Consider the following 12,233-nt stretch of genomic DNA (forward strand, 5'->3'; position numbering starts at 1 on the left):
CAAACATAGCAGACTAGCGACGGAACCGTCGAAGGAAACGTCATCCTGGGGCTCGCCCAATCAACCACTACGACTATCGTGGCGAAGGGCCTCCCAGCTCCCGAGCCAATTCCTGGACCCAATGAGGGGGCGGAGCTGGTTGGTGTTTTCTGTTCCACGAAGGGCCAATCAGAGGGACGGAGGAGCGGAAGCAGCGCCTGCCGGCCAATCACGGCCGCGCTGGGCGGGTAGCGGGTTGGGCTGCGGTCGCAAGGGGCGGGCTTGGCTGCGCCGAGTCTGTCAGGCTGAGGTGGGGTAAACACAGACCGGCGGTCGGGCAGCGGTGGCGGCCTTGCGGGGAAGCGAAAGGACGAGCCGGGCAGCCCGGCAAAATGGCGGCCGCCGCGCAGGTGTGTGAGAACATCCAGATGCTGCTGGAGGCGGCCGAGTTCCTGGAGCGCCGCGAGCGAGGTAGGCCGACCCGGAGCCCCCCCGCCCCCCGGCAACAAAGCGCCTCCGGCAGGGAGACCTTCGAGTGGCCCTTCTCCCCACGGGGACACGGGGGGAGGTCACACCGCTGCTCCCCTCGCCCGGGCACCCCGACGGCCCCGATCGGCCCCTTTGCTGGCTGGCTGGCTGGGCCCGGGCGCAACGGCAGCTCTGCCGCACGCGAGGCCCCGAGACAAAGGCGAGGCGAGGGGCGGGCGGGCCTGCCTAAGTGCCGTTTTCCCCCCCGCAGAAGCCGAGCACGGCTACGCTTCCATGCTGCCCTACAGCGCCAAGGAGAGGGAGGCCCTGAAGAGGAGGAGCAGGCCCAAGAAAGGCGGCGGCGGCGGCAGCAGGTAAGGGAGGCGGAGGGCCGGTCGGGTTGCTGCGTTCCCGTGAGGTGAACCTACCCCCCCAACCCCCGGGGCAGAGGGAGAAAGGCCGGCCCAGAGTCGCCCGGCTGGCTAGGGGCCCGAGGCGGGGCGATAATCGGCCTCTAAGCCCCGCTCCAGGCTGGCTGTGACTGGGCTCTGACTGGGGGTGGCTACGTGGACGAGTCCCCGCCGTTTCCCCGGCAGCGTTTCCGAAGCTTCCTCCTCCCTGGGCCTGGCCCAGCTGTCTTCCCTGCCTGCCTGCCTGCCTTCAAGAGGCCTGGAAGCCGCGCTCTGCTGGTTGTAGCCGGGCTCCTTCTTCCTCTCTCTACTCCGGGGAGTCCCCGAGATCAGAGCCGCTATGAAAGCTTCAACTGAAGGCCAGCCTCTGTGCGGGCGATGGGAGGGCCGAGGCCTCTTTCTCTTTCCCTTTCCTCTCGGCTGCCTCTTCGCCAGGGATGGGCGGATGGGCTGAGAAAAGTGGATCCCCGCAGAGCCTGACTTCCTCCTCCTCCTCCTCCCTGCGGTGCTTTGAGTAGGCTGAGGCGGGGGTCCCCTGTGGGGCTTCTTGAGAGACATTCCAGAAAAGTCTTGAATGGACGGTCGTGAGGCCACAGGTGTTTGTTGGAAATAAAACATCATTACACACATTGTTTAATATTTAGCTTCTCGGAAGTCTAGTTTTACAAAGTACTTGGACCCTCCTTTCTAGTCAATTCTGAATTTATTAAGACATTGAAAAAAGGAAGATTTACTTTTGGGGGGGAAATGCTTGGGATTGTAGTACATCTTTGGTATCTTCTATCCTGTGCCTCGTACTACTTGAGTGAATTTTAACAACACATTAAATTCAGGGTAACAAAACCCAATTGTTCTAATGTAACATGCCATGCTCAAACAAATTGAAGTATATTAGAGCCTCACTGTGATACACCCATTAGTACAAAGGACAGAGTTTGTGTGAGATGCTAAACTCCAAAGCACTCGACCAATACATGGCCTAATTTAGTGTCATGTAAACCAATGTTGCCATCTAATTTAGTGCTAGGATGATGTAGTTCAGTGACCTTATTTGCCTTCAGAGTTATTCCTACTTGTCTGTTCTCCAACTAGTCAGCCATCTGCTAAGCAGGAAGGAAGCAACTGAGAAACTGTGATCTTGCTAGAAAAGATTTTAACTTCCACTTTCAGTCATTCCTGAGATGGCTTTTTCCTTATTAATAAAATCCATTAACAAATAATGATCAAGGATGACATCAGTTTTTGTGGTACCACCCATGAGAGACAAGGCTTCTAATAAAAAGACTGAGAATTCCTATAACTCATGTTCATAGCTTGCAAGATACATTTGTATCCTGTACTTTTTGTTTTAAGTCCTCAAAGTACTCTAAATAGGGCTGCCATGTATCAACTGCAGAAATATGGACACTTACTAGAGACAACACAGAATTAAATTATTTAACTGTTCCCTTCCATCTACTAAGTGGCTGGCCCAGGCATGATATTCAGTACATGGATTCTGGGTGAGGTACATAATACTACAGTTAATCATTACAATACAAAGTAACAAAACCTTTTTTGGTACTAATGACTCCATGCTAATCAGTCCCCTGTCCTGTTTAAAAGCCTTATGCAACATTCTCCCTAGATGTTAGCAATAGCACATAGACTTATATACTGATTCACAGATCTTTACCACCCTCTAAGCTGTTTACAGAGTCAGCATATTGCCCCCAACAATCTGGGCTCTCGTTTTACTGACCTTGGATGGCTGAGTTAACTTTGAGCTGATGAGATTTGAACTGCTGGCAGTCAGCAGAATTAGCCTGCAATATTGCCTTCTAACCACTGCGCCACCACAGCTCTTGATGCTTATTGGCTTAGAGTTAATGTTTTGAGGCAACTGCAAATCTCTGGAATTTTTTTAAGCAGAGCAAAAGGCTAAAGTTTAATTACTTCAAATCAGTTCAGTAAACTAAGAAGCACATTTAGGTTTGGTTGAGGGTTTGTTGTCTTTTAGAGATCACAAACTAACAGTTAAAGCTAGTTTTGGTATTTTAGTACCATTTGAAATACTGAGGATAAGCTTCATTCAGGCTGCCTCTGTTTTGTAACATAGCTAAAGAATGGCAAAGTAACTTATCTTTAGTCATCCTTGATGTCAGTGGTTAGTGGCTTCAAGATGAATACATAATGTTTTCTGTCATTTGAGAATGGCCCCAGAAGTGAAAAATGAAATTTCAGGGTTAACCCTCTGTCTTCTGTTTCTCTTTCCCCTTATCTCACTCTTACTTGAAACATGTTTCAGACACAGTTTTTCAAAGAAGTGCATCCCTCTATTTTATGTGTGAAGATGTATGGGCCGGGACTAATATGTCCTAGTCCTGGAATCCTTTGATAAACTATTTGGATTTTTTTCAAAATTCCAACCAACCAGCACAGCCAATGACCTAGCATTATGGAGAACAGGTTGCTTCTATTCCTCAGAGACTTTAGGAAATTCAGGGAGTTCTTCAGCTGGCCTTGAAAAAATGTTTTTCTACATAATTACCCAGTCACCATTCAGCAGCAGCACAGATAAAATCTTCAGAGGCATTTAGTATAGTGAGGTAATTTCTGCAGTATGCTTCAGTGATATGTTAGTAGCATATCTTTATTCATAATAGTAATTAGCAAAAGTTATTTAAGGAAAAATGGTTTAAATGTTCATGAGATGGATTTTCAATTAATATTGGGAGGCTATAGATTGGTTCAGTCCGACTGACAATTTAAGATAGCAAGAAAAGTGCACTTAATTTGTTATTTGAAATATTGTAAATTCAGAAACTACAACTCTTGCTACGTTTATCCTTTTTGTACAAGTACTAAATCAAGTAATATGGGATTGCAATTAAATGGGGTGGTGTTAGTGGTAATATAGCTGGAGTACCCAATGTGATCCTTCACAGTTATAAGATTTTGCAGGAGCAATAAGACCACTGTGATATAATCTTAAGAAATGGGACTAGCCCCAGTGTGATCCTCTCTTTCAGTGGATCAGTGGGTCTCTCTCCCTCAGCCCATCTTCCTTATCTAGTGATTCTTTTAGGGAGATGAGGGAGAGAAAAGGGCCATCATCAGCTCCTGATCAAAAGTCAAGTTATAAATAAATATTAGCAATGACAATTTAGTAGAAATTGTTGTGTATATTTAATTTTTATCAATGCATGTTTATTCCATAGTTGCTAACTAATTGATGCTTTTTTTGTCTTTAAGATCAACACATAATGAAATGGAGAAGAATAGGTAAGTGTTCAGAAACAGTTTATATTTAAATTCTAGAAGCATCCTGAAATTATAGCATACCGTGTTGAAGCAAATTACAACAGTGCAAATCTAGTTTTTCTGGCTGATGATCTCCATTAAGTAGAATTGACAAATGTTTATGTCTGGTGCCATAATCCTTTGGAATATTGATTGTTACTTCTTTTTAAAGGGGCCATTTATGCTGCGTGTTCTGTAACTGGAAATCGAAATAATGGAACCAAACTCTTTCAGTTTTCACTATTCTGACAGTATTAAGAGAAGAGAAGGAGCTAGTAGCAATTAATGCTAGCCTTGATCTCATGAATAGTATTCGATGCTAAAGTGACATTTTGAGAATTTCAGTATGTGCTTCCAGTTGACGTATTACTATAGGAAAGAGTTTGTTGTTTGACTATTCTTGTTACTCAAAGAAAGTGACATTCAAAACAATGATGGGCTATTTAGGTTTGAAACCTTGTATGGCTGTTAGTGTTTAAGTAAAATAACTTGACATGAAAAAATTTACGCTTCCCTCTTGTCTTTTAATATTTAGAATTTAAAATTGCTGCGTCTTGATGTTATAGAACCCAGTGTCTCTATAGTGAGATGAACAGCATACAAATTTTATAAATAAATACTTAGGTGGAATTATGAAGTGGCTTAGGCCATTATAACAGCTTGGATAAACTACTACTAGTTAGCTTGCCTAGAAGAACAGAGGCAAAGCTGATTTGAATAATACTACGGTAAATGGAATGAGATGGTAAAGAAAAGTCCACAGTGGAGAAAGACAAGACCCCCACCTCTTCCCTGTGTGCAGCTTGTTCCCTTCCTTCCCATCTTTGTCGATTTTTAACCAATTTTAATGTTGCTATTTATTGTTTTCATTCATATTGTGCTTTTATTGATTGCAAGCTGTTTAGAGTCAATCTCTAGGGAAGATGGACGGCATATAAGTTTAATAAATAAATAAATTTCTAGAAAGCATGCTTAAACATTGAACCACTTTTAACTTCAACTTTCCAAATGTTAAAAGTGGTTCAATGTTTAAGCATCGTCACATTTAATCTTAGAGAACCGAGATTCTGAAGCAGAGCTTGTGTTAGCAATAGCATAGCACTTAGATTTATAAAGTGCTTTACCAGCCCTCTTTCAGCGGTTTACAGAGTCAGCACATTGCATCCCAACAATCTGGGTTCTCATTTTACCTAATTCAGTATTGCTGAATAAATGAAAACAGGTTATCAGTGACAAATATTTCAGCTACTAAGTGTCATTCTGCTGCATCTGATAGTAGCAGCAATTTGATAAATGGGCAACTTTGTATCTGGTTGCAGACTGTGCCTGCTCCTAATTGCAACCTGGCTCCCCTGTGCATCTTGAAAGCAGCTCCGTCTGGTGGTTCCACCTGTATGATCTTTATGGTCCCATCTCTTTCCCTGTGGCTTCCCTTCATAGATGCTACATAGGATCTTATTTTCCTCTCCTCCTCCTCCTCCCTTCTCAGTGAATACAATGTGTAACATAAGCTTTTGTAGATGTCAATCAGGCAGCAAGATACCTTTGTTAGTAGTATATTGTGCTGGCGTTTTTTTCTTGAATATATTAAATGCCTTTAAAAACATATAAAATACCCAACCTATGGCCACAATTGAGCCCAAACTCTCCACTGCTAAGTGAGATTTGCCCCATTTTACAACCTTTCTTGCCATAGTTAAGTCAATGAATGTGCTTGTTAAGTTAGTAACATGGTTTTAAGCGGATCTGGCTTCCTGTTTGTTTGCCAGAAGGTTTCAAGGAGTAATTGCGTCACCCAGGGACATTGCAACCATCATAATAAATACATGCCAGTTGCTCAGCTTCCAGATTCTGATCCCACAATTGCAGAGATGCTGCAACGCAACCGTTGTAAGTGCAAAAACCGGTTATAAGTCCCTTTTTGCATCCTGATTGTAAATCGAGGACTATCTGCAATGCTCTTCTTTCTCATTTTCCTACCCCTCTCTTCTCCAAACTAAAGAAGTAGCTGTGTAGCATACCTTCTTCACCACACACACCCGTCTTCTCGCTTTTAATACTAACTGTGAAAAACCCCCCTCCCTCATAAGGGTGATCGCACCCAGAAACATCCAGTCCTCTTCTGCACCAGGTTATATTTCATGAGGGACCATTTTCCCTTTAAGTCTCCCCACAGTCTGAGTTAACTCTTTGCATTGATTACCACAAGGCCTTTTCCCTTTTCAATTTAGTAGCAACATTTGCATTAAGATGTGGATATTATTTATTTCAAGTAAAGAAAGCAGCCATTCAAAGGAGGGACTTACGGCTCCCATAAAGAGACCACATGGTCAATCTTTTGCATCTTTAGTTAAGAAAATATCAGATAATCAAAGACACAGAGGGAGAGTCTCACTTGACATGTTGGAAAGTAGCAGTGGCTCGTTGGAATTGCTGAGGGAATAGCGTTTTTCCTGATTGGCCAATTTTGTTTTCATTGCAAACACACAATAATTTTACTAAAATAGATTTAAAATAACAATTTGAGAAAATGTTTAAATGCATTTGTAAAACTATATATCCTTCTGCAGTAACATACAGTGAGGTGGACAGCAACATGTGGATAGTTTATATTAGGTTACCTCCATCAAAAATGTACAGGATTTTTTTTAAAAGAAATATTTCCACCTTTAATTGCAAACTAAACTTTGGCTTTATTTAACAGATAGTATTCTGGGTATTAAACAGATAATTTCAAGTGAGCTTCTCTGCTACATGCAACAATCTCTATGCAAATGTATATCTTTAGTCTTTACTTGCTCTAATTCAAATGCATGCACTGGTTATCCCCTGCATGATTGGATGAGATAGACCTGAGGTTTAGGGACATTAATTAAAATGTGAATTTATGTCCTGGTCTGTAGTTACAGTAGAACATTGGTTACGGTCCCTTGATGTATGGAAAGTCTTAAGATTGAATTTGTGGCTTTACTTATGTCAGAGTACATCTGAACAGTTTATATGCCTGAATTTATTGTCCTTGTTCAAAACTTGGAATGGGATGAAATAACTACATCTGTAACTGGATTTTGTCCAGAGCCAAGGTGGCGCAGTGGTTAAATGCAGCACTGCAGGCTACTGCTAGATCAGCAGGTCAGCGGTTCAAATCTCACCGGCTCAGGGTTGACTCAGCCTTCCATCCTTCCGAGGTGGGTAAAATGAGGACCCAGATTGTTGGGGGCAATATGCTGACTCTCTGTAAACCGCTTAGAGAGGCCTGAAAGGCCTATGAAGCGGTATATAAGTCTACTGCTATTGCTATTGCTATTGTCCATCGTAGATAATGTATTAAGACATTATCTTTCTGACAATATTAACATTCATCATTTTGATTAACAGGCGCGCTCATCTGCGATTGTGTCTGGAGAAGCTGAAAGGGCTGGTGCCTCTTGGGCCAGAATCCAGTAGACATACTACACTGAGTTTACTAACAAAAGCTAAATTGCACATAAAGGTGAGTTAAAGCTATCTTGCTTATAATGGAGAAGGAAAATAAAATGTTTTGTTTGACTTTTCTGTTAAAATTAATATTGCACATGACTTTAAGCCTTGGAGTACATTTTTAAGTAATCATGACAAGCTGATGCAAAAGATTACACCTTACAGTGTACTTCAAAACAGATGTGAAAACAACAGTGGGTAAAATGGAAAGAGAGGCAGGGATAACGGCTAAAACTAGTTAGCTGCCCTCAAACCGGTTCCATCCTCTGATGAAAGAAAGCAGCACGGAACGTTCCACCTTCAGGGACCCACCTTTCACCTTCAGGGACCCATCGTTGCCTCTTCCACCTTCAGGGACCCATCGTTGCCTCTTTTCTTCCCCAGAAACTTGAAGATTACGACAGGAAAGCAATACACCAAATAGATCAGTTGCAGCGAGAACAGCGGCATCTGAAAAGGCAGCTGGAGAAACTGGGCATTGAGCGCATACGAATGGACAGTATAGGCTCGACAGTTTCTTCCGAACGGTCAGATTCGGACAGAGGTGAGGAGGCGCTAATCAGCAGCCGTGTGCGTGTGCACGCTCTCAGGTTCCAATATGAATTGCTTCATATTGAAGCAATTCAATATGAGTTTGTTTGCTCCCTTGCTTATATTTAAGGTTTCTCAGCCGCCCCTCTGCTTCCTTCCCAGAGGCCCCTGGGCTGTCTGACTGGCTGTTTTCTCTTGCAGAAGAAATGGAGGTGGACGTGGAGAGCACAGACTATCTCGTCGGGGACCTGGATTGGAGCAGCAGCAGCAGCAGCCCCCCCAGCGATTCCGACGAGAGAGGCAGCTTGCAGAGCGCCTGCAGCGACGAGGGCTATTCGAGTGCCGGCATTAAGAGAATAAAGCCGCAGAACCACCTGAAGGCCTGCCTTAGTCTATAAGGAGCCGGTAGCGCCCCCTCCCTCGCCCCATCCACTGCTCTTTCCTTCTTGGATTTCGCTAGGTAGTATGTTGTTGGACCGCTCCACAATTCTCTTGCACGTAAACTTCTTGCACCATTAACGTTACCAAAACCTGCTTTGCCTAAGTCTGAAAACAGTGCATAGTGTTGTGGGTTACAAGTTCCTCCCTGGCGCACGCCTCTGGTGGCATCTGCTAGCCTCTCTTTCCTCTCCGTACCTTCATCTCTGGGGGACCGAACATTCCAGGCGGGATTCTTAGCCCCTGCAATAGTGTTGCAGGAACAGCCACTGGGTGTGTTGGGCCTGGGCTGCAGCTGCTTAATGTTCTGCTTAATGTTCTGGGTGAAGATCTTCACCCAGAGGCAGCAGGGCTGAAGGGGATAGGTGCTGTTTGGAAACCAAAGCCAGACGAACCTCCAGGGGCAGCCATTGTAAAAGAGACCCTCCTTTTTTTGACCTTCATGGCATCACAGCGGCAGGCAGAAGTTGAAAACGACAGGCTTGAAAGAACATAAGCTTGTTAGGGAATTGTGCAGTGAATCTTTCCAGTCACTGTTAAAAAAAAAAATTCTGAAATGTTCCAAGTCATTATAGTAATAAAGTAGCCAACCCAGAGGTTGGGAATAGGATTGAGAAGGGTAACTAAAAGGCTGAACTAAGTTTGGCAGAATAAGAGCCGGCCTGGTGGAATTGTCCCGGAGGCTCTGAATGGGAGTTGGGGATGGTTTTCTCTTTGAGCTGCCTGGCCCTATAGGATCTCCATAGTTTCACGTCAGATGACCAAATACGACACTTGTGCAATCTTGATTATATCATCTTTGCATTGACAGCTGCACGTTCTTTTTATTGCTAGCAGCTCTTTGGGCTGCCGAGTGTTTTTGCTTTTTGTCTCTGGGACAATTATTTCTACCTCAGAGAGATGAACAAAGCTGATCTCAACCCCTTTAGCACAAATGAAGTAGGATGCCTCGTTTGCATACTTGGTACCAACCAGTCCGACCTGTTTCCTTAAAAATTCAGCAATAACTGAGTGACAAAGTTAGCTGCGCTAGCTTTCAATTAATGACTGAGGAGATGGCCTCAGAGTAATTATTCCACGGTTGCCCTCTTGGCATTCTAGCACTTCTTTTACCAGGTGGAATTCTTTGGGAGAAGAATCCCAATGTGCCGTGTGTGGTTTTGGTTTGGATGTTGGACGACTTCTCGGCCCCCTTTTCGCACTCCTGACATCTGCAGCGTTTCTCATTTAAGCTAAGTAGAACACATGCAAATGTACATAATGTGGTCTATAAATAGTATTTATTCATTTTTATATCAACCTAATGTACTATTCTTATGATTTTGTGCTTTTATAGATGATTAGGAAACTTTGTATGTCAAAGTCTAATGAACCTTCTTTTTCCCCTTCTTTTTGCTTTGAACTGCCCACTTTATTGGCTGCCAGTGACTTTTAACAAAGATTCTTTGTATGCAGCTAGTTCTTGCCCAGCACTTACAGACTGTCAGAGCGACAGTCAAGCAACTTCCTGCCACTTTACTCTCAAAGGGCTATGTGGCAAGTGTGCTTTACTACATATCCCAGGTTTGCTTATATCCACTAGCAGATACCCAAGCAAATACTATGAAAATAGATTTGCTTTAAGAAAGTCAGTTTTTGAGATGGGAAGTGGGGCTAGTGAATGGCTAAAGATCTCCATATCAATTTCTTGGCACGGTCTTGAGTCAAGACAAGATAGTAGGAAGAAGAGCTGGAATTCTCCGTGGTCTCTTCCTTGCTGGAGACTTTCCTGCATCACCCTAGCAGCTGACTGGCATCTAGGAGTCCCTGCTGAAAACCCTTCAGAGACTGAGCTCCCAGTCTGCAGTTTGCACCCCCTTGATTTGGATAGGTTTCTTGCTAGAGGCCTTTGAGTTTCTCTCTTTGTTAAGGAGTAGCATAAAATTGCCCCTCACATTCAATTCCATGTTGTCATCTTAAAGTTCAAAGTAGCCTTTGATTTGGAAGGCACTTGATAGGGTAAAATTAGTATGTTTTTCTTTATAAGTAACAACACTTACTGTGGGTTTTTTATTGATGTTGTTGTTGTTGTGCCTTTTGTGAATTACTGGGCACAGTTTACTTCAGACTCCTCCTGGCCAGGAGGACTCCCCCTCTGAATAAATGGAAGCTGCGGATATATCCATAGTGCACTTGAGAAAATAGATTTTGGAGGGTGCAAACATTCTGTTCTTTAGTAAAGTACTTTGGAGTTTTGTTTTGTTGTCCTTCTTGAGAGCCAGTAATTGAGCTTTGCACTTTCTGGATGTGCTCCTTTCAAAATGTGGGTGGTACAGAAAATAATTATAACTCCATAAAGGATGCACTAATTTCAGAAGCTAGACTAAAGCAATCTGTGATGTTTCAAAAACATCTAAATGAATAGATGAATCCTCCTAGAGGCCTTTAGGGCCCCTCCCAGTGTCTTGGTGAGGACTGGTCTTGGCTGCTCCATGCATCTGGGGGCCTTTGGTCGGTCCCTCCCTGAGACAGTTGCCCCATTGCAAGCAGGCTCCGTAATGTCTGAACCTTGCCCAAGCATTCGGGAGGGTTGTGTAGCACTGTGCCATGTTTTTCAATAGAGGTGTAGCTGTGGGTGAACGGCCACACCAGTTGCCTTGTTGAGGGAGAGGAGCTGAAGTTTCCTAGTCTGCCAGGGTGCCCTCGAACGATCGTGGAGGCAGCAGGGACCGCGTGGTCTGTTAGCGTGTGGACTGGGCTCTCTAAATGCGACATTCTGGTGTGGCCAGCCTTTCTGCCGTATTCACTGATCCACCAGCATTATTATGTAATAAGCTGCAGAAAATTAATTTTGTAGATCCTTAATGGGGAGCTGCGTTTCTGTATCTGTGTTTACAACTGGAAGTTTGTGTGGGTGTGCGTGTGCATGGGTGCATTTAAAAGACCACTAAACGCTGCGGCACTGAGCAACTTTTTTGCAGACAGTAAATCCAGAGGATACTTGATTGGAAATGGAAGTTGAGAATTTGTGCTCTTATTCATCAAAAATAAACATGGCTGTCAGGGTGACAATCTGAAATATCCCAAAAGTATTGTCTTTACCTGGTGAATCTTTTCCTGGGTGTTGAACACCCAGAAATTTTATTACTGTGTATTTTTCTAATAAAGCAGAGCTTTCAAGGTGCTGATAGACACATCTTGTGAACTTTTTTTCCAGGGTTTGTGTGAATACCTGTTTTTGATTCAAATTCAAAGCACTTATTTGAAATGTGTAATTAGGTGCCACAAAAAAGGTTGCAGAGCTCTGGGCATTAGCAGGGTGTGCACTGCCAACTGCCATTTTAGCACTTTGTTCCCCCAATGGGCCCTTCTCTCTTCCCAGGTCCCCAGAATCTCTCTGGCTTCCCTTTAGAACACCGTTTTCTGCCATGATGTTTACAAACACCGCCCGGAAGAGAGAGCCCTGTTGTGTTCTCTGGGGTGTGTGTGAAGGGGGGGTATTTTTTGTGCTCACTGCCTAATTAAATTTTGGCATCTGATGTACAGCAATATAATGGGGCTCATAGAGTCCTTTTGCCCCCTTGGTCACAAATTCAGGTTTTGACACTCAACTGTATTGGGACGAATGCTGCTTTTACATATCTAGTTATGCACTTGCTCCCCCAT

The 12,233-nt window shown here is 43.9% G+C and overlaps 1 protein-coding gene across 2 annotated transcripts; it reads left to right on the plus strand.

Moving 5' to 3' along the window:
- Positions 1–284: 284 nt before the first annotated feature.
- On the plus strand, positions 285–8,903 carry MXD1 (MAX dimerization protein 1). Of its 2 annotated transcripts, none has more exons than XM_014056372.2 (6): positions 285–450; positions 719–821; positions 4,092–4,121; positions 7,518–7,632; positions 8,004–8,163; positions 8,352–8,903. In XM_014056372.2, exons 1-6 carry the CDS (start codon positions 372–374, stop codon positions 8,546–8,548), a joined length of 684 nt encoding a protein of 227 aa, XP_013911847.2. In that variant the 5' UTR covers positions 285–371; the 3' UTR covers positions 8,549–8,903. The 2 variants fall into 2 exon arrangements, with proteins under 2 accessions (XP_013911847.2, XP_087562102.1); XM_087705976.1 differs by having other exon boundaries at positions 8,355–8,903.
- Positions 8,904–12,233: the final 3,330 nt, after the last annotated feature.

This window comes from Thamnophis sirtalis, unplaced genomic scaffold, assembly GCF_051295495.1.
Source record: "Thamnophis sirtalis isolate CommonGarterSnake01/CBP01778 unplaced genomic scaffold, rThaSir2_p1.2 scaffold_2, whole genome shotgun sequence".
Classification (NCBI taxonomy): Eukaryota; Metazoa; Chordata; class Lepidosauria; order Squamata; family Natricidae; genus Thamnophis; species Thamnophis sirtalis.